The sequence below is a fragment of the Strigops habroptila genome, chromosome 10 (assembly GCF_004027225.2).
Source record: "Strigops habroptila isolate Jane chromosome 10, bStrHab1.2.pri, whole genome shotgun sequence".
NCBI lineage: Eukaryota > Metazoa > Chordata > Aves > Psittaciformes > Psittacidae > Strigops > Strigops habroptila.
In genome coordinates this window covers 38,614,340-38,636,964 of record NC_046359.1, presented here as the reverse complement: position 1 = coordinate 38,636,964, position 22,625 = coordinate 38,614,340, and the positions used below count along the sequence as shown (strand labels likewise).

At 39.0% G+C, this 22,625-nt stretch overlaps 1 protein-coding gene across 7 annotated transcripts in view; it reads right to left on the bottom strand.

Moving 5' to 3' along the window:
* Positions 1-22,625, bottom strand: part of ESRRG (estrogen related receptor gamma) — a 380,477-nt gene that overhangs the window by 120,154 nt on the left and 237,698 nt on the right. For all 7 annotated transcript variants that reach the window (XM_030500071.1, XM_030500070.1, XM_030500073.1 and 4 more), the window contains one exon: positions 7,167-7,582. In XM_030500071.1, coding sequence (XP_030355931.1) covers positions 7,167-7,569 — 403 coding nt within the window. In that variant the 5' untranslated portion in view covers positions 7,570-7,582. The remainder of the gene's footprint in view (positions 1-7,166; positions 7,583-22,625) is intronic.

The following is a 22,625-nucleotide window of genomic DNA, read 5'->3' as shown; positions in this document are numbered from 1 at the left end:
AAATAAAAGGGGGGGGGGGGACGGGGGGGGACGGGACGCAAACCAAAAGAGGGGAATTATTTATTCCTTCAGTGCAATAATTCTATGCTATAATCAGCTCATAAAATCATGTATCAGGATCTCTTTATCTATATTCAATAATGCCCCATTTTTCTCCCAAGCTTTCTCTTCAAGCTTCTGTAACCTGCTACACTTTTTCAAGAACTTGTATTTAAAAAGCAAATGTTATCATTCTTAACAGAGGCTACTGCACCACTGGATTTCAGTCTTTCTGCAGTAAGATTTACTCCAGGTACCATCTTCACTCCTTTTTCCTGGGTGACAGACCCAAAGGAATACACCTGCTTGTCTGTGGACTCTGGAAAATGAAAGGTGGCCAGGACTACAGCCATAGGTCTTCTGGGAATTAATAAAAGAGAAGTCTTTGGAAGAGAGATGGGAGAATCTAAACCAACACAGAGTGCACTACGGTATGTTAGGTCACATTTTGATATATAATCCAGTCAGAACAGAAAAGAATAGCTCCTGAGAAACTGAGAAGTAGGTGCTTTTGGAAATAAAGAGTAATGTGCTAACTTAGGGAAAGAAGGATAGGGAAAAAGTCCCAGACGGACTTAAAAATGCATGTGATGTTTACAGGTCTTAGCAAAGCTGAACTGAGGAAAGTGAAATTACTTTCTCTCAGGTTAGTTTCAGCTCTTGCAGGTTCCCTTTCCCCACTTTGCAGTCAGAACTCACCTGAATTTAAGTATAAGTAAATATTTTCACATGTACAAGTACTCTTATTGATAAGGTTTCAGAAATGGGGTCAGGTTGGAATCAGGTTGGATTTGAACCTAACTGAATCCAGTCTGGGCTGACAAATCCTTCAATGGATTCACCTGATACTGTAGATAGCTCTATGAATTACAGACCTATAAATTCTGCTGCATGTCATCTGGAGCTGATGTTGACTGTATTCACCAATCTTCACAACTTCGGAAACAATACTGCACATGCAGAGTTACAGAACATGGTTCCTAAATATCTCAAATATTTTTTTTTTTTTAGTGATAGGACCATGTATGAACGCTTATGTTTAAGTCCTTGTTCCTTGTGTTGCCTTTCCTGTTACAATAAGAAAATCAGGAAAAGCAGCTAGTGTATATATATAATATATATAGTGTAAGATGGTATTTCACAGAGGGACACAGCCAGCTCTAAAGTACATTTTAAATGAAATTACTATATTGAGTTGCTTAAAAGAAGCCGGTGTACTATGTTACTGACCTATAATATATTCAGAACTTTTAAAATGTAGGCTTTATTTCCTTTTCTTTTATTCCTAGAATGCCACATAATGGAGATTTAAAATGAAAATGTAAACATGATGCTAGTTCATCTGACTGCATGACGTTTCTGCATCAGACTGTAACTTCATGCAGATGAGTTTCCAGCATCATGAAAACCACCATCATTTTCAGTATGAGGCACTATCACTGCAGTCAACTTCTTTATCTTCAACAGAAATTAAGGGCATTTGGGCCATTTTAAGAGAGAATCAACGCTTTGAAGACACAAACAGAACCGATCTCCTGCCACCTGGGAGTCACTGAAGAGTTGCCCAAGTCAGAAAGGCAGAACCTTCTACATTTTGTTCCTACTGGTATGTTATCTAGGTTGATTTTGATACATTCTACCAAGGTAGCATGGAAAATTGTCATTGTTTGTTTATGAGCACAAGGAACATCTCAGTCAGTAAAGCTGCAAACCAAACATTAAAATGAGTCTTCACAGCTCTAGTTTCAAACTGGACAAAGCTTCATAAGTGGGCTGGAAGCTTTCAGACATGTAACAAGTAGAGATCCAACCCTAATTAGATATACTTATATATATAATAAATAATACATAAATATGTAATACATATATATTATATATTATATATTTTATATATATTTATGTGTGTATATATATGTAATATATATGTGTGTATATACATACACACACACCCTCTACCAGTACTATTTGTAAACAGTGTATCTTTCTGAGTTTTTCTCATGGGTTTGAAATAGTCATGCCCAAAGCAGGATGCTCATTCTTATTTCCTAATAATCTAAATGCAGCATATAACTTACAAGGCTCTAATGAAAGCAGAGATAGTAAAAAAGATAGAACCATCTGTACACTTTTAAACTTCTCTCTGGTTTTCAGATTTCAGTGTGGTTATATTTTATTGTCTCACCTTGTTTGGCTGCCACAGTTACACAGTGACATTATGACAGGATTAAAAGACACGTTAGAAGGAATTAAAAACACCCACTTGCTAGTTTGGTTGGCCCATAGGCACAGACAAATTAAGGGAAAAGGGAAGATATCTATCAGTGCTTACTTAAAATATTCTTTGAAAGAAATGCTGATGCACAGACTTTCACTTATATAAGGAAGGTGAATGATTTAATCAGGTAATGATGGATTCATGTGACATTTAGTGTTAGGTTCACTGGAAGGCTGCCATCTTTGCACCAGAGCCAAGGTCCAAAGACTATTGTATCAAGATGCAAGCCTCCACCCTACCTTCCTATAAAAAACCTTGTAACTTTAGCTACCAGTAAAGATGCTGAAAAGCCATAAAATTACTTAATTTCCTTTCATTTCCTCCACAAAAATGATGTGTAGTATTATAGGAGTCAGCTTTGAGAGATACAAATTAATCTTTGGAAGCCACTTTGGTCATGTGCAACTTCGAATCAAACTTTAGGTTGCCTTACTGAAAGTACACAGCTAGTTCTAACTTTCCTGATTAAAAACTTCTTGATTTAAAAAAAAAAATCACATATTTACCGCAAAGCATTTGTACATTTACAGATCCAGTTGGCTCAGTAATGAGTAAACACGCTAAAGAGGGTTGAAAAACCTGAACGCTAAAGAGAGTAAAAACAACTGTGAGCAACCAAAAAGGTGAACAAAGTACCAAGCAGTTTAATCTAGCTCCCAGTTTGGGCAGGCTTTGCAGACCACAGGAACTACATTACTGCAGAACCGTGGAACTGAAGGCGTAAAATCAGACAGCAGTCTTGGTGAGTTCACATAATCACCAAAAAGACAACAGTATTCCCAGGATGGAATATGTCTTGTTTGTTTTAGGAGACATGGACAGGCAACAACTCTTAGGGATAAAGCTCTTAAATGAGGCAGTGAGGGTATGATTGCAGGGCTACTTACTATCTACTGCTTTACTCACCCTGCGTATAAACAGAAGATTGCTGTCTCAATACTGCTCATCCAACAGTTTTTCCTTAGAAAAATAAACATATAAACAAAAGAAACCCCAAACAACCAAACCGAAGCCCAAGAACAAGGACTACTGAATGCAAAACGTTTCAGCCTTTGTGGGAAAATCTAAACACCGTCCAAAGAAATAATAAGTAAGCTCTGACACTTTTGCAACAAGCCTTATCAGGAAAGCAACCTACCAATACCTTGGCTTTTCACGTTGCCTTTTCATGCTAGTTTAAAGGGTCCAAAGACAACAGCCCTGAAGATCTAGGAGGGAGGAAGAACATTGTCTAGATGCAGGCCATTGTTTTAGAAAGATGAAGGCTAAAAAATAAAACAAAGTAGTAAACTGTCTTTGAATCTGTAAGTCCCATCATCCTCTTACTGAAAGCAATAATACCATTTCAATCCACTTGCAGAAATGTTTAAGTTACAGGCACTGAATAATTCCATATTATTAATGCAAAATGTGTACTTACTGGTCTTTATGATAACTGAGCAAACAATGAGAAATGTGTTTACACTAAATATTCACTACAAAATATCTAGTAAGTACAAGACCTCTGTGCTGAACACAAGACTTTGCACCCAGCTGACAAGTGAAAATGCTTTTTTGCTCTCTTTCTTTTAATGAACGCTTGGAGTTTTCAAGATAATGCAGTGGCACAGCAAAAACTGTGGAGAGACCCTAAAAAAATCAATGGACCTGCAACTATTTTTAGACGTTGCTATTTTCTCCTATGCCTGATGTTAAGCCAATTTTGGGAAGATTTGGCTGCGTGTGTGTTTCTGTGAGACGTTTGCAATCAGCCACCACGTAAATTACCCCAGGAGCAAACTGAGAGCTGCAGCTGGGTAGTAGGCTGAACAGAGAGAACATCCAGTTCTCCCATCCCTGATGTGTCACAAAAAGGTAGCAGAACGTCATCAGATTCTACTATGACCTAAGAAGACACCGATTTTATATACTGAGCTTCTTTTTTTGGTGGGTTTTGGCCAGGTCATTTCTTGTTTCTAATTTTTTTCTAACACTATTGATTCTTATTGTAATCTATGCATTCTTTAACCACAGCCCCAAATACAATTCTGTGCTAATGTTAAAAATACATATTCAAAAAAGACAAAATTACTCCTTCTTATAATTCAAGATAGGGTTCATTTAATTTCTTCACTTTTAAGAAAATCAGCAGAGACAGCAAGAGGTAGTAAGAGGAGGAGGAGAAATCCATCAGTCAGGAACAGACGTTTTTAGACTAAAATGCCTGAAAGGGAATGATAATCTCCATTACCCTTAAAAACAGGTGTATGCTCTACATTAGAGCGATATTCACCTCGTGTAAGGGGCTGCTAGGTATCCTGTGATGCACTTCTGTCTTATGTCAGATGCTGGTGGTGTACAGATACTACACTGGCTCTCTGAACAGCTGCCTGTGGCTTTCAAAAGACTCCTTTGAAATGGAAAGAATGGAAAGACTCCCATTGACTTAGTGGAAAGGACATGAGGTCTGACGTGAACACAAGATGTGCTTCATAACCTTAACTTTATCAGCTCAGCCTTGAGCTCACGGAAATCAGGGCAGTTTTGCCCATGACTTCAACAGGAGCAGCACTTGCGTTCTACGAGTCTGAGCTAATTTAGTAACTGATGAATGATAAACAAGAAAGGTCTGGGAAAAGTCAAACATTCTTTTTCACTGAATCTATAATTAACCCATCACAATTACTAGCATTTAAAATAAGCACTTCTTTGACCCAAGACATGTTATCCTTACAAATGCACAGTTATATATATTTGACTCTTCAGGTAATCTGGTTTACTCTTCTGTATTTATAAATTTCTTGGGGTTTTTTCTGCTTTCCTATTTTCTTATTTGCAGTTATGCAGCAATCTTTAAAAACAAGCAGAGAAAGAATGTGTTATGAACCAGGAAGTGAAGTGATACAGGGACAAATGACATCTAGGAACACTGAGACTAAATTCTATCATTTAGAGCAAAGAAATCTCAGGGGAATTATTCTTCACACAAGCTTAAAGGTAGGATCTGCCCATTCAAAACACGAGTAGCTTTTTCTTATATACTTCTTGTCACCTACCACAGTCCATGGTTTGATTCACCAAAATAAGTAGGTTCCATTACTTTGGATGGTATCTGAAAACTCTTAGTAGATCTGCCAGTTTAGTCAGCACCATTCCTGAAGATGCTGCCACGACATTATGGTGGTAACAAACTTCCTATTCTTACTTTCTTCATTATTGCTTTTCCATTTGATGCTCGGTTTTGCCTTACTGCGTTATTTTTCCTGTCTTCACAGCACTGTCACCTGCTGATACAGCAAGTGCTCTAACCACACTGAGACTGTTGGCACAGCTGCCAGTTCTATCTTGAGCTGCGTGGCCAAGTCCAGGTTGCTAATCTGGAGAACGACGCCCCTGTCTTGTGCTTCCACGCCCAGAAACTTGCTGTCTGTGGTGCAGTGTAAAATTGCAGGCTACCCGTTACTGACAGAAGTCAACACTTCCATCAGTTGATGTTTCTGTCGCTCAAAATACAACTAAAATAACCGTGTACCAGTTCCATAGGACAAGCTATTGCACAGCAATTAAATACCATTTATAAAAACAGAGCTGCTAACTGAAGTTGGTGCTTGAAGTTTAGCAACCACAAAACACAAATTGCTTCACTAGAAACATGTTTTGAGGTTTTTGGAAAATGTTCTTGAAGGTCAAGTGAAATCACCTCTTTTTCTTTCACTTTTTCCAACATGAAGACTTGAAATGTGCATACTGTTACTGCCCGTTTTACATACGAGTCCCAGCCACTAGGAATCTTCACAGATATGTTTGTTTACTAGTTGCAAACATTATAACATTTCCCTTATTCATTTTACTTTAAATAATTGGCAGTCCTGTATTTAAGAAATCTTGATCAACTGTTTCAAACTTTGGGTTATGTGAAATTACAATCTGAAACCAACTTTATGATCTTTATCATTACTATTTTCTGAAAAGTATGCCACCAGATTGCACTGTCTTCCCTGAGAACTCCAGGTGCTCAACATCTATGAAAATCAAGCAGGTTTTATTGAAGAGCTTAAATTTAGACTTAGCAACCTAATTTTAGTCTCTGAAGTTTGAGTTTAATTTAATGTGACACTATATTCCTGTACAGGCCAAGCTTGGCCTCATGTCCTTTAAATAAAGCACCTTCAATTATACTTGAAAGGATGATATCTAAATCAAAGTAGAAGGTTCTTTTGTCTTCATTGGTTCTGAAGCTAGAACAAGGGGTTATGAAAATTATCCCATTCGTACTGATTTATGCCAAAATATGTGGTGTATTTATAACAGGTATCAAGAGCAGATTAGTACAAAGTACTGGGCAGAGACCAAAAAGCTGTCGACTTACTCTCCTTAGAATGTGATCTTATAGCTATTTGTTGAACCTGTTTAAGGCCACTGTATATCACATCGACGAGTTATTAATACACTGATATTCACAAAGCACTACAGCATTGCATTTTGTTCCAATTTTAAATGTACTGGTGCTTTAACCAAAATAAACTGGATTTTCTTTAACAATTTCAGTATGGTAGTGGTGTAACTAGGAGCAAAACCCAAGTGTGATCCCTGTGCGCCAGCCACAAGGTGTGCTCAAGAGGCATCCATGACAACCTTTGGAAAATAATCAGTTTTCTTCTCAACAATCATTTATGGGAATCCATGAGAAACTCATACAGAAACAAACCTGAACGTGCACCAGATGGCTTCAGTGTTTTTCTATTTTTCATAATCAAAATAAATGTGGCACTGGGTTTAACCTGACAGACTGAAGTACTAACAGGACTGAGCCAAGGATCGCACTATTTCACTCCGAGCAAAAGACAGAAAAGAAGTTTAAAGAACAACCAACCTTGAATTGTCCTCTTGAAGAAAGCCTTGCAGGCCTCGCAGGAAGCCACTCCATAGTGGTACCCTGATGCAATGTCACCACACACCAAACACAGTCTTTTGGGCATCGAGTTCAGCATATATTCACACTTGGTCTGTGAATCTTCAGCGATGGTACTGGAGCAGTCGTCATACCGTTTCCTGACCGGCCCGTTGCCCCCAAGCCCTGTGGCCGAAGGGTAGAGGGGAGGTGAGTCCAGCCCGTTCTGATGTCCATTCATGGTGGAACTGTAGCTCCCGCTGGCGTCTGAGGAGCCACCGGGGCTGTGGTGGTTGATGCTGTCCGTCAGAGAGGCAGGGCTCGACGGTTCCGTCTTGATGTACGACGAACAGCTAGAATCAATGTGTCGATCTTTGCTTGACATTCTGCAGAGAAGCCTGTGGTGGGGGAGAGAGAGAGAAAGAAGAATCTGTGTATTAAAGACAGTGCTCTTTAAGGCTGCTCTGGAAGGGTTAGGGACTGCACATCATTCATTCATTAGTCAATACCTCTTGTTCTACAAGAAGGTAATCAGCATAAGGGCATGACAGAGCTTTGTCAAAGCTCCAGACAGGCAGTAAACAAAAACTTTAAAGAGACCAAATCCATCTGTTGTCCCCTCCACCTGCCCTCTAGGGTACGTGTCAACTTCACATCAACTCTGCATTCTGAGCTTGTCATCTAGCGAGTCCAGAAATTAAGAAAATCCTATTAGATGACTTGGCTATTAAATGTCATCCTTTTGCCATCAGTACTTTCCTTCTATAAATCCCATCGCTATCAGGAACAAATACTTCCGAGTTTGATCACATAAAGGTTCTGCTCTGTAATTAATATTTGTCAAGACCCTTGACTAACATGTATCCATCATCTATTGATCTGATCCCAGAACTGAAGACCACGTCTACTTCACTTTCCTTTATTAATATTGCTTTATTATAGATACAGCTATTTAGCAACACAGTTGCACACCAGTGGGGAACTCTAACAAATTATTAAGGCTGGACTCCATTTTCACAAAATCTAAGTGAAATGATTCATCAGCTCTGGCTGCAATTACTTTCCAGCCATTATCTTCAGACTAACCAGTAATAACTATGCTACTACCCCATATATCTGCAGCTCTATAGGAATGACATTTTACGTGTTCCACTCTTGGATTAAAAAAAACCCCAACATACATTAGAGGAAATTTTAGATAGAAGTTTTGTCTTTCAGAAGGTGAGAATTTTACTCCTCAGTTCTCACATTTTCAGAATTAAACATTTCAAACAAAACCACGTAACACTTGATTTGACAAATTAGTGCTTTGTATGGGAGAGGGGGGAAGCCTTCTTTGTCTAGTCATCCCCAAGATTTTTATTGGTGTTAAACATATTTTAGGGAGAACAAGGGACAAAAATAATAGTTAGAAAGCTCCAAATCAGATACTATCTTAATTTTCTCCCGCTGTGATTGTAAGACCACGGTAGCAAATGGCCTACCCAGCATTTTCCTGACAGTAATCTCAGAGGCTGCCAAAGTACAGGTGACAGTTATGAGCATTCCTCTAGAAACATTATCAGCAGAAAAGCAACGACCCCATAAGGCCACCCACCCGGAGCTACAGACTCATGTTTTCAAAGCAAACGCATGAGGCCAGACAATTCGACTGACTTAATTTTCTAAAGTCCTTTTTGAGCTCTAGCCTTCGCTTTTTCACCTTTCTGCGTATAAAATAAAATAACATACAAACAAAATCAATTTCTTGCTTCAAGATCTGGCATCCAGTTCACCAATGGAAAAACAGACATAAATCCAGAGAGTTGGCTTCCTTTCCAATGAGGGAAACCAAGATCAAAGCCTGAGCCTTCATTAAATATATCCGCTTAGGATGAAATTTACCCTAAAATCAGTGCCCACGGATCTTATTTAGGACCTCTCAATTGCTGTGATTTTTATTGTAAAATATTACTGAAAACAAATGACACGTGAATTTGGGAAACAGCCAGACAGATGTGAAGAAATGTTACCATCCAAACTTAAGACCAATGCTTATCTGGGGACGTGGAAGGAGCGAGCTATCCGGTGCCAGTAAATAAACCAAGGAAATGGGAAGGTTAAAGCCATGAAAATATCTTATTACACTGGACCACCTGCTTGTGTTGTCCTTTCCTCAAGAACTGGAAGGGGGGGTAAATCCCCTCGCCAGCCTGCGGTAGCGTGTGCCTTTTCTTCTGCATCTGCTGCCTTGTAGCCGTCACTGTTAATGAGTGCTGTAATTAATAGATAGCTCTCTCTTGTCTCTCTAGTTGCACTCTGGGCTAAGCACTTTTCTCAAGTCAACATTTGAAAGAAAACGGGTCGGCACTGACTTACAGCAGCTCTGCGAATTCCTTTTAATTTAGAGCACTTATACCACCACTCCACTTATTACCTTATAATTACTGGACCGCTCTCACATACATTATGATCTTAGACTAGAGTTAAAAGTTATTAGGGTACTAAAACACGGTGTCTCCGTCTCCTCTTTCTTTGACACTGAATTTTATACAGCTATGATTAAAAGCATCAATTAACTTTCGCATTCCACTTATTTTGTATATTACTTTTCTACACACTAACAGCAAGGTGCTTTTATTGACTAAACACGTACTTGGTCTTCTTTTTACCTCCCTTCTGCTGAGACTCCACATATAAAGTCTCAAAATAAGAGTCTCTGCCTACAGCTTGATGGCATGTTCCTGTCTAAGACGCCCATTGCTGGTTTGGTTTTCTCTGACTTGTGCAATTATACGCTCAAATGTCACCCCTCCCTTCCCATAAAAACCATTTGCAACTACGTAGTTGTCCAAACACATGTCGTTTCAGCTGGTGCAAAAGCAGCCATCTCCCACTCTAAGCGGTCAGAACCAAAATACAACCTCAGTTGTACAAGCATTATCTGATCACTAGTGTTGCTTAGGCTAAAGCCAGTCTGCTGATGCTTCTAAGTAGCAGTTTCTGGTACTAACCAAGATAGAGCTGCTTTTGTCTACAGCTTAAACAGTGTAGACTTGATTGGCGCATGCTGGCAAAGCACAAATGCAATTAAAACATTAACCATTCCAAGGAAAAGCGAAAACAACAGTGCCTGACTCCAAGGACAAAAACTTTCCCGATCGCCCGAAGGTGAAGCAGAGACAAGCTGGGTACTAGCTGTGGGTGGGCAACAGACACCTTCGGCTTTCCCTCCTTCGTTACTGTACCACAGCTTGAACAAAAGTAATTCAAGAGCCGTCTTACATGGATGGCAGGTGTGACCACCATCAAATTATCATGCTGAACACTTGGAATAATGCCTAAGCCAGATCTCTGTAAAATCCCTCCCTCAGTTCCCTCCTAATTACTACTTAGCTCGTTACACTGAAGAATTCCTAGACACCATTGCATTATAGTCTAAAACTACAGTTGGAGCTTAATTCTCTCTTCCTCTCCGAGTCTGAAATTCTACAGCTCTATTATTCAAGCCTGAAATATTCACAACTATCTATAAATTCAATTGTCAGCCGGTGGGTTTTATTCTAGACCTCACTTCAATCTAAAATTAGAGGCACTAAAATTCACATTAACTCTAAGAGGAATGTAGTGAATAAGACTTCATTTCAAAAGAACACCTTTTTGTCAGAAAGAGCTATTTTCAAGATGATGGCTTTATCTGCATTCAAAGAGAATAAGCCCAATTCCACATTGTGCTGTTAATGCAAAATTTTTAGGTCACATTGGATTAATAAAAATCTAAATTTAGTTAAGGTTTATGAATAGAAATAACATGTGTCATATAAAAACGTGCAGTATTTATTTTAAAGCCTTGGTGGGGTTGTTTTTTTTCTTTACTAGATCTTAAGTCAAATAAATGGCAGCTCAGTTTGTGGTGAGCTGTTCTAAGGTAAGTTTTCTAACAAATGGTAGCTCTCAGGCAAACCTGCCACTCAGTAATTTTAGGGAAAATACCTAATTGGCTCTAGAAGCATTTCCATACATGAGAAACCACACAGGGTGCTGCAAGCCTTGAGTAATATGCAATATATAGCATGGCTTTACACATCTCTACTAAATTTACTTCACGACTACCCTGTTTAAGTAAAACCTGAAGCCAGTCACTGCTGACGGAAAGGTACAATGAGAGATCACTTCAATATGCAACTCCTGCTTTAAACAATAGCGAATAAATTGTAATGCTATGTGCTTATGAAAGGTTGAATATATTAAGAATTTATTAATGCAATCACATTCGTATTTCCATCTACCTGCCACATTACTAATGATATTGACAGTGCTGACACTGGTTAAATCAGTATCAATAGACAAGAGGAGTGCAAAAATTAACTGCATCTGATTACAGTATATAGCCTTAAAAAAGAAAGCCTTCCCACTTGAGTCACTGGGAGCTCTTTATATTCCATCCATACATGCAATTGGTTTAGAAATTTACTTTTTCCCCCTCATATCCCTTATTACCAGTATCTAAAGAAAGTCAAAACAACATGCCAATACTTCATAATCCGTGAACACATTTCATGCTCGCTTTTCAAGTAGGAAAAGCTCTGCTTACAGCATCGTTCACTACTTCAGAGCTGCACTGGTGGTTTCAGTGACAGTAATAATTAGTCACAATAATTAGAGTGAGCACCTTTATTGTAGACCAACACAAAAGTCTGTTTTACCTGCACATGAAGTTTCCCTTTTCTTGAAGAGAGAATTACCCTATTTCCATAAATGTCAGAATAGCTTGCTAGTAGTTGACGTTTTCAATGACAGCCACTACATGGGAGCATCAGCAAGGCAGTGTTACTATGCACACCTAGGAACTTTTTACATCATCAGTGCAATCCATCTGATTTTCCTAGGATACATCCCTCTGACTCACATAGATGTGAACCAAAAAGGTCTTGTTATCCTCAAGTATTAACTATGAAAACCAGTGCATGAAAGAAAAGTGTTGGTGTAGGTGACAGAGTAAGTCTGTAGCAGAGTCAGGAATAGAAGCCAGCTCCTTGCTTTGACCATAAAGACCACATTGCCTCTCAGGTACCGTGCTTGCTTTCGGTATCATTTCACAGGTCTACACTAAAATCAGAAGGCAGAAAACAGTGCAGCGTGTTCCAGCTGATTTCCCATACTCCGCTTCTCTGAATGTAAGAGGAGAAAAACATTTGTGTGGAAAGAAATGAAAACGTTGCTTCTTGCTTCGGCACCCATGACAACACCTCAAGACTTTCATTGGGTCCTGTTAAAGAGCTGAGTAACAATTTCAGCCGAGCTGCTTTATACTGAGCATTTTTTTCTGCTTCAGCTAATTGCACTCTAGTAAAGTGGCAAAATGTGAATCACTTAGTAGGAAAATGGGCACCAGCTGCTATTGTCAGAGAATGGAGATGCTGAAGAAAAGGAAAGTGACTGAATGAAGTGTCATGTCAGAAATCAACGGTGCAACGTGTGATTTGAGAAAACATGACTACTTTACAGAGACAGGGTGTCATTATGGCATCACAGTAATACGATGCTTTGACAACTGCTGGGTCTAACATATCATCATTGCATTAAGGTGCACCGGCTTAGATGGGGGAAGGAAAAAGAAAGGACTTCTTTTAATAAGAAATATCGTAAGGCCTGCTTGGTTAACCTAGCGGATGAGATCATTAATTGCAAAGAATTGCTAATCTCGTGCCATGCACAGACAAACAAAACTGTTATTATGCATTACGTCTTCATTAATGAGCACACATGCGCAACGATGTAGTAAAGAGCACCTTGTACAAAACAGAAGGGCTGCGGTGGCGTTTTTTGTTTGGGTTTTTTTTCAAACAAACGTTGAATCTTTCACTGGGTTTTGTAATTTCGTCTTCCTTTTACCTTTTCTTGAAACCTTCACCTTGGTAAGGGAAAGCAAAGCAAGCCAATGACGTCTTCCAGAGCAGCTGTCACAGCCGGAACAGAAGAAGCAATGCTTGAAGCCATCATGTTGTTACCAGCAGTGGCCTGAGTTAGCCGATGATTGCTGACAGAGGATCCAGGTTCCCAAACAGTTATTATTGCTCCGTATGCCATCGACCAAGCTCTGCTAAAGCACCTCCTACACAGAAGGCAGTGGAAGACTACACTTTTGAGTTTAACAAACGAAACCATTATCTGAGGCCCTTCACATGTGTATCTATTCTGAGAGGCTGCACTTAAGTTTGTTTTCCACACTGCTTTAAAAAAAAGCAACATTTTCAAGTGGCTGACTTGCAACTACTGAAGGCCCTCCAAAATGAGGGGGAATTATTTTAACCTCCCTCCTCCCCCCCGTATGTACATACTCATTATTCCTTCCCTTTCTATTTCAAGTTGATTCACTGTGCTTCCTGGTTGATACACTTTGTTAACAAGAAGGAAATGATCCTGAGATACCCCAATGTGTTGCAAATTATCACTGTTGACAGCTTCTACATTTAAGGACTACATCTGATGCAACAATGCATACTAGCGTCATTTATCTTTAGCTCATTTCCTTGGACCTATTTCAACTGAGGGTGAGCATCTCTTGTTTATAGCTCTAAATACTGTAAGTGAGCAACTGGCAAATCAATAAAACTGTTAAATGCATAATAATACTGTGTAATTACTTACATGATGTTTTGCATAATTAACTGTCTGAGGTGTTCTTTGATATAATGGATACTCAGAGTATGGAATAACCTATAAGCCTATAAAACACACCCCGTTTATAACGCACAGAAATTATGTTTAAAACTCTCATTCTAATAATCCAAATCAGGCTTTGGCACTGTATGACAGAAAGCCTTCCTTTCCTGCCAAGTCTAAATCAATTCTTATGGCATTTCTTCATAACTAACGTGATATTTCACTGATGATGACTATTACCCTGATTACTTGGAAGTAATGTGGTAATAGCAAAAATACACTTAGATTAAACAAACTACTGCTATTTAATCAATATTATTGAGATAAACTAAGTGTTTTAATAAGTCTGTATAGATGCACTAATGCTGGTTTAATTAAATGTATCCTTAGACATGCACAAGCTCTGCAGCATACAGATCCTATGGCTTGACAGACTGTAACATCACTCTTGCGAATTTAAAAGCTGAAGCACTCACAGCCAACAGGATTTAAATCCTTTCAGACTGCAAAATGATTATTCTTTACATCAGGTACTCTTTTGGGAACAAAAAGTAAAGAGGGAAGAATACGCAAAGACCTTGCACCTTTGAGCCAAAACACCAGACATCTGAAGAGGTGCCAGCCAGCCCTCAGTGACACAGTGCCCAATGCATCCAATATATGTCACTGCAACAGACTTACAAAAACAAACAAACCAACCTCCAACTGAAAGGCAAAAAATAAAGCTGATATAAACATCACAAAACTGACCTTCGTATTTTCACATGTGTATGCAACACATGTCCTGTTAGCTCTGTTATGCACCGCTACTAGCAGGCCATCACCACCCAAAGTTTCCTGCAGAAAAGACTTGCCTACTTCCACAGATTTCATGTATTTCAAGTGGGAAAAGATGCTTTTTTGGTATGCTCTGATGATTCAGTTTTCAAATATTGGAAAAAAAGAAAGGGGGGGGGGCCTGGAAAATACTAAAGAGAAGATAACACAAGAAGTAGATGGCACTTTAAATCAAAGTCATCCTGGAATGCCTGAGAGTTATACATAGAAGAAACACATGATTTTGTCTTCCGTGTATAGATTATGGTTCTGTTACAACTTAAACCTCAGCAAACACTTCATATGCCTATCTAATTTTTAGGTTTCTCTTTTTCTCCTGTGTTTCTAACATTTTTACACGGTTAGAACATGGCTGCTGTTTGAAGTTACAGTCGTATCATTACGATTGGGCTTACCTTCTCTCGTGTGCTGGCTTCTAGCCTAACGTGACATACTTTTTGTTGCTGCAATACTTAACACGCCTCAAACGAGTCGAGTCAGTTCTACAGTGAGAGGAGACTGGAGAGCTGCAGAAACTCACGTTGAGAGACTTCCCATGCCCCAAACAGTTTCAACCAAAAGACTGCAATGTGACTACTAGAACGATGGCGATGCCTCATCATATGAAAATCAGTATATTGAACAGGAAGAGTAAGATTTTATTACTCTCTTTTCAAGCTGCAAACTAACACTTTTAATTCATGTCACATGTTGGAAGACAGCAAAAACTGTGGTTAAAAACTGACGTGTTTTTCTGTGCTGGAACATCATTTTACTTGCAGTTATACTCCAGTGGTATCAGGTGGAGGCCACCTGTTGTCTCTAGGCCCCAGAGGACAGGGTAAAGTGTCAAGGAGTCGTCTAATTATTAATTGTGAGGATTCTTTTTATTAAGAGAAATCAACTGAAATAGCGAAAGAAAATAAAAAGCTACATTCAGCTACACTTCAAGGGAGAAAAAATACAAACCTACAAAAATAAGTAAAGATTTACTCAAGAACATAACAGGCTTTCTAAAGACGGATTATTTTGAAATGATTACAGCATCAAAAGCAGTTACTTGCACCAGTCAGAAAGCCAGTACCTCAGATCAGAGAGACACAGCTGTCATTCATCACTTTCCAGAAGGAAAAAGACGACAAAAAACATGCCTTCAGTCTCAAGAGTCAAAGTTTGCATCACTGGATTTTCCATTCCCGGCAGCACGGCTGAGAGGCAGGGTGTAGGTGTGTGCACACCGTGTACCTGTCTCCCCCCAGCTCCCTCCCTGCTCTTCTGCAGATTTATAACAGGAGAATTATAATTTGCCAGCCAAGCTCTGTTAAATTGGAGAAGCAATTAGAAAGAACGTGCCAGAAATAGTATCAGAGAGTGAGCGTCTTAACAGACTCAGGACTACAACTTACGGAAGCAAGCCATCCTTCTCCCACCTCCTTTGCTCATCCTGCTCCTGTCCTCCCAGCCACACGCCACTGGTTCTAAATCCCCCCCTCTACACACACATGTACTCACACACGAGCAACCAAAAAGCTACTTGGTGAATTGGAAAATGACGTTTTCCTACAATCAGTGTTTAAGTGAATGTTTGTCCCATTGTGTTACACCATGCTGTCAGCTAGCAGCAGGGAGTCGTTGAGTTGTTACTACATTTGATTTGACTGCCAGTAGGAAGCTTTATTTCTACCAACTGTTAGTTGCCAGCTCTAAGGATCTTCTCTTACTTTGAGAGGTTTTTATTTTTTTAATATAGATATATATATATAAATGTATATATGTAGTCCCTTATTTCCTTCTTTTACTCTGAGGACTGTGTATAGCAGAAGCGTCTCCACATCCCCATGCACCACAGCAGTCTCTTCACTTGCTGCCTTAATACAATTATTCTTTTGCATTTAAGGCAACTATAAGTCAATTCTGACACACATCAGAAAAGTGATTTTTCTATTCTGGACAGCTGAATGAGAGGTGCAAAAATGAATATTTACATAAGCAAACTGAAGCAGGGGAATTTTATTCTGATCTCTTCTGAAAAATGTAGGATTAGGGAAAAGGTACGTAGAGATAACCTGGGTGGATTTTCCTTTCAAGGAGAGAGCACTTGCTATCCAGACCTGCACATGCTTCCACACAGAGTTGGTAGTAGGGCTTTTTTTTTGCTTGTTTATTATTCATGTATATCCTGAAAGGCTTCTCCTCCGTCAAACAAGATCCTATAACTTTAACAGTTGTTTACAATGCTTCCTCTTCCTACACAATAATGATGATTTTGATAATTAGGATCTAATTATAATGGATCTGACAACAACTTCCAACAACGAAAAGCATCTTTAGAAAAATGAAAGCATATGCGTGAATGGTGTAGGGAGGTGGGGTGGGGGAGAGAAATACATTCCTATGAGACAGCCTGAGAACTCAGGCTGAATGGAAAAGTAATTAACACTAAAGAGCTAAAACTGTAATTAAAGAAAATTTCATTAAAGGGAGGCAGGTGATTCCACTTCCCTAAATATGCCAAGGTGCTGTATAAGAATAAAATAGCAGGCGGTTTCAGTGAGTGGAGCAGGAAAGCCATGTCTTTAACCAGATCAAATTCTCGAAATTGGCTGTCAAGACGGGATTGTTGTGATTTATACCCGTCTATCAAGCGCATGAAAGAGAGAGACAGGAGAGGGAAAGAGGCAAGCTGCTGTCGCTTCCATTCGCAAAGCACCTTTAATTTCCACGGCACCATCTGTTACCAAATCTAATTCACATTCCCTCCTAATCTGGTTTAGTTCCGTAATACTAATTCTCCTACTACTCTTCTGTACATCGCTCTCAAGAAAAAGCTTTGGTTCTGGGGTTGGTAAAAAATTGAATATTATACAGTTTAGGTTCTGGTGACTTAAGTGAAGCATGCTGCCCATTAAAATGCACTCCTGGTAAAAGGATTTGTTTCCAGCCAGTGCAGAGAAACAGAATTGCTCACATTTGAAAAGTCAAGGGGGGAGGAGGAGAGAGGCAAAGAAAGGGAAGAAAAGGGAAAAAAAAAAAACAACCCCAAACACAGCTGATGAGAGGGAAGTAGGCTGTGGACATGAAAGCAGAGGTTGTCATAAAATACAATTGTTGTCAAGTTTAGTCACTTTCAGTACTGGCTATAAAATCACTTTGTCACGGTCTCATACCGAAAGCTTGAAACTGTACTTTCGCTAAGGAAACTAAAACGAGTGAAATGTAAGACTTTACAGCAGCAGAAATATTTCTCTCAAATTACAAGATGCCCATGTCCATAGGAAACCAAAGAGGCAGGGACAAAAACTGAAAGTAGTTTAAAACAGTTTCCTGGTCCTACTGTTAGCTGGGTGACAATTACAAAAATCCCAATCACTTTTGGGTACGTGGAAGCAAAGTAAAGGACCAGCTCTCTTCTATAGGTAAGAGCTTTCAGGCAGGCAGTACATCATCTCCTGGGTCTAGGGGTGACTTGGCTTTCTTCTTGGTTCCTACATAGAGCTCCTTGACCAGGTCCTCTTGAAAACAACGTAAGAAGGAAAAAAGGATCTAGAAAAATATTACTAACAAGAATATGATGGTACTTATTATCAATAGCGCCCATCTTTTATTTCTGGATTTTAACACAGATTTTAAACTGCATTTCCAGGGAGTACCACTATCACCCTTTTACAGCTGGGCAAAACAAGACACAGAAAGGTGTAGAGTTGCCTCAGCAGGCCAACTAAATGGCATGGAACAGAATCAAGGTCCCAGGGAATCCAAATCCAGGATATTTTGCATGGCTTTGATGAAAACATGCCTTGGAAGTCTGAATATTTATTTCTAAGAAGGGAACTTGCCTTGAGCTTCCAGATATAGGGCCTTTATTACTCTTAAATATATGCATTTTTTTCTAAATGGGGAAACTTATTTTAAGGCTAAATTAAATATCTTCCTATTCATACATTAAAATGTTTCTTTTCTGTCAAAGTAATCCCAATTTCTTTGTGCGTAGCTTTCCCAGAAATAAAGACTATGTCAAAAATGGCTTTAGCCAACACACAGGGTAATGAGCAGGGTGTGAGCAATGAGGAGTTGCGAATAGCCCAAGGTTTTTACGTTGTTGGGGGCTTTTTTTCAGGATTCAAAATGGAAGAGGCAGGCAACACCAGGAACATAAATACTCTAAGATTGTACAAAATCCAAAAAGGAGTGCTAGTTTTCATTATATGAAAGAGTAAAGCATAAACAAACGCCTGGTAAAAGAAAAGGAGTACAAATTTCTAACTGCTGTGAAAAACCCGTGAACGGAGATGTCAGTTCTAAAGATCAATGGGAATTCTGAAGAAGCCTCCTCCTCCAATACTCATTGCTTGATTCACACATTGCTTAAATCATCTGGGTAATTTTATAAACAGTGCTGGGTTTGTTATTTTTAATCAGAAGAATAGGTAAAAAACCAAAATCAAATGCCTTCCAAATACAGCACATCTGCCATTCACTGTGGGTCAAAACCTTGTGGACAGGGGAATAGACCCAGCAACTCTGAAGCTCTCCAAATCATACTAGATAATGGTGTTATTCCCAAACCCAGCCTGTGATTTCAGAGGGTCTAAGGTCCTGATACTCCGATATACAAGATGCAAGTGCATTACTATAACCTACTGCACCCGAAGAAAAGCGCACTGACACTGAAGGACTCTGTGATCGAAACACTCTAAACTTCTTATTATTATTATTACTAGCCGTAGTAGTAATAACAACAATAATAATAATAATTTTTACACTAAAGCATTTGAGTGATATCAGCCCTGGCTGTTAATGCACATTTCTATTTCTACACTATAAAGTCCTTAACACTTGAAAATGAAAACTGTAAGGAAAAAATAACTTCTTCCTTTGAATTCTTACTCTTGTTTTATCTATCTTGATTCTGGAAGCACTGGAATTAAAAATACACAAAGCAAATAGTTGAGTGTGTTACTCGCATATGGTACTGATGACCAAATTTATCTCATGCTGAGATAAATCAGAGTTTATGGAAGCAAAACTTATGTATCTTAAGTCTTTGCTAGTCTGTCCTGGATTTTAATGTGTGATTACAGATTTCTTACAAATGAACAAACAAATAAAACTTGGGCTTTTCACAGTTCCTTGTTCTTCACATATTACGACGTGCAATTCAAACCTATTTATGCCACTGGGTTTACACATCAGATATTTGCCTCTGGATATAAGCAACAAAGGTCAGGAAGTAATGGCTTTCACTTCTAAAATGTTTGCATGACTCCAGCAAGTTTGCAGAGAGCTTTTCACCAAGTCCTGATATGGTTTATCTATCACCTTCTATTCCGGTAGGAGTCACAGGAAAAAAAAGAAGGAAATTCAGCATATTCCAGGAAAAATTGTCAGAACTAACAAATGTGTACCAGCCCAATTATTACATTCAGAACAAGGAGGTTGCTACTTGCAATTATAAAGCAATTGTATCAATATGCTGCAATTATTACACGCTGAACCTGTGGTCATCTGTGCTGTAAGAAGCACTGAGACACTTGTCCAAGAAAAGCTTTACGTGAACAGATCGGCATTAATGACTCCATATTGCAGACCACAAATTTCAGCTGCATTTTAATGACAGAATTTCTCCAATTATTTCAACAATATGAAGTCTGGATCAAATATTTATTTCTCATAGATCTGAAAGTTCTGCTGAGGACAGGCGTCCTTGGGTAAGCAACGGAAGGAAGACTGGCCTGAAGACAGCATTGCATTCCATCATTGAACTAAATGAACACACATATTTGATGCTGAGAAGGTTTGTGCCTCAGTAGTTTCAGTGCAAGCTCAGGCTGCTCAGCAAACAGAGTATCAGCCCTGATCAGTTCATGGGAGTGCATTAAAGGATAATTTAACCAGATTGGGCTTTACATTTTTTATCATGATACGACTAAGGTCTGGAATTGAAATCCAGCTGCATTTCACTAAGCATCTGCCTAGAACATACACCAAATCTGCTCTGCTCCTTCACAGGTTCTTTACACAGGAGAGGGTCTGACAGCAACTATGCCTTTACATTACCATTGTTTCCTACCCATGTCATGGGGGTTGGAATTAGATGATCTTAAGGTCCTTTCCAACCCTAGCTATTCTATGATTCATGGAATAAATAGTCTGGAGTTTTTAAAAATAAATTATGAGCAACAAAGATAACACAAATATACTCAAAACTTTAACTGCCTATAGTTGGAAGCTTAATAAACTTAAGGTGTTCGTGGAGATCAGCATGATCACCTAAAGGAGGCCACTCTCATCTACCCCTGGATGGCTGCATCAAGCATACTGTAAAATCTAAAACAGGACATCCACTGGAACATCTATCACAGGACAACAAATAATGATAGCCCAATGATGATGTGGGATTGGCTGACTGTACATTACACAGGAATGGCTATCCTACAGGTTGTATTAAATATGAGAGCCTAAGATTTATGTTATGGGTGATAAGGCCAAGAATGCTGTAAAAGTGAAAAAATATGGCAACAGTATGCAGTACATCACACTAGGATAATTATTTATATAAAAAGTTCCCATTCTTAGACTTCCAGCATGTAGGGATAGGATTCATATATTCAAAGAAGACATAATAATAACCTGTCAGCTTGTGGTGATGGATATGTTTTTAATCCAAATGACCACAGTCTGCAGTCTACCTGTCATAAAAGGACACAAAAAATTGAGTTTTCCTTTCATAATTCTTTAAGTTGAAAGGGAAAAACATAGAAGCATGATAAGTGGCTCATTCCAGTGGACAGATGGACAGGCAGTAGTAAAACGTATGAATAAAAGGCACTGTTCCTTCACTAATGCTATTTTCACTTGTTACACATTGCAACTCAGAGACAGGGAAGGTATCCCTTCCTTGATACTTTTGAAGTATTTCCCTATACAATCTAAGTTATATTGCATACAATAAGAGGTTGCTATAAAGACTAAGAAGTGCTAAGACGACTATTGAGCTGTCATCTGAAAGCAATCCTCCACAAAAGCACTATTTCATGTACTGACTTGAGGTACTTGCCCCCAAAGGTCCCCTTTTCTTAAATTCCCTGCTACTGGGAAGCAGTATCCGACCTGTATATTTCAATCTCTAAAAATTCACTCATTCAAGGAATGCTGGCAGAAGTTTAATAAATCTATCAGTCCCTTCTGATGCAGAAGGAAAACCAGACAGTCCATTCCTGTCCCCTCCACCCAGCTCACATACAAACCCACACTGCACGTGCCACAAATCCTCCACAGCCTGCGTCCTTCCAGGGGTAAAAACGAGAAAGAAATCCAACTAAGTTAATTTTAAGTGCTGAAAATGTAGGCAGACTGCTCAGTTATTTCATTTTAAAAGATCTTCATTTTCCCATCTGTGTTATGGCAATTTTATTACACATTCGGCAAATTTACAGTAACAAGATGTTCCCCTGACAAATTAATCACTTTCCAAGCATTTTATCATATAAATAAAATATCACCTCAAGAGAGAAAATCAGCTCAATCAGTTGATTTAACCCATCTTTCGGGGAACTCGTCTGAAACAGATTGAGCGCATTCTGTCTGAAGAGGGACTGCGTGCACATCCTCCTGGACTCCCAGCTCATATGGTGAGGCTTTCCAAAAGAAAACGTTTTAAGGCTAGCTGATAGGATGCAAGATTCTTCCTGTAAGAAGAATCTTACACTGCTGCAATGACAGATCTCCACCAGGGACACAGACTTATTTAGAAACTGGTACAGGTTTTAACTGAGGAAGTGCATCTCCCCTTAGATCCCTGATCGCTGTTTCTCCTGTGTTTTCCAACAATCATAATGCAAGAGTAAAATCCATACTGTATTTTATAATCAGAATAAAATAACATAGCTAAAACTCCCACCGGTTTTGCAGCTGATGAAACGGAAGGTTTTTTGCTGGGCTTTTTAGAATCTCCCCAATGCTTTCTACATATTTTGGGAA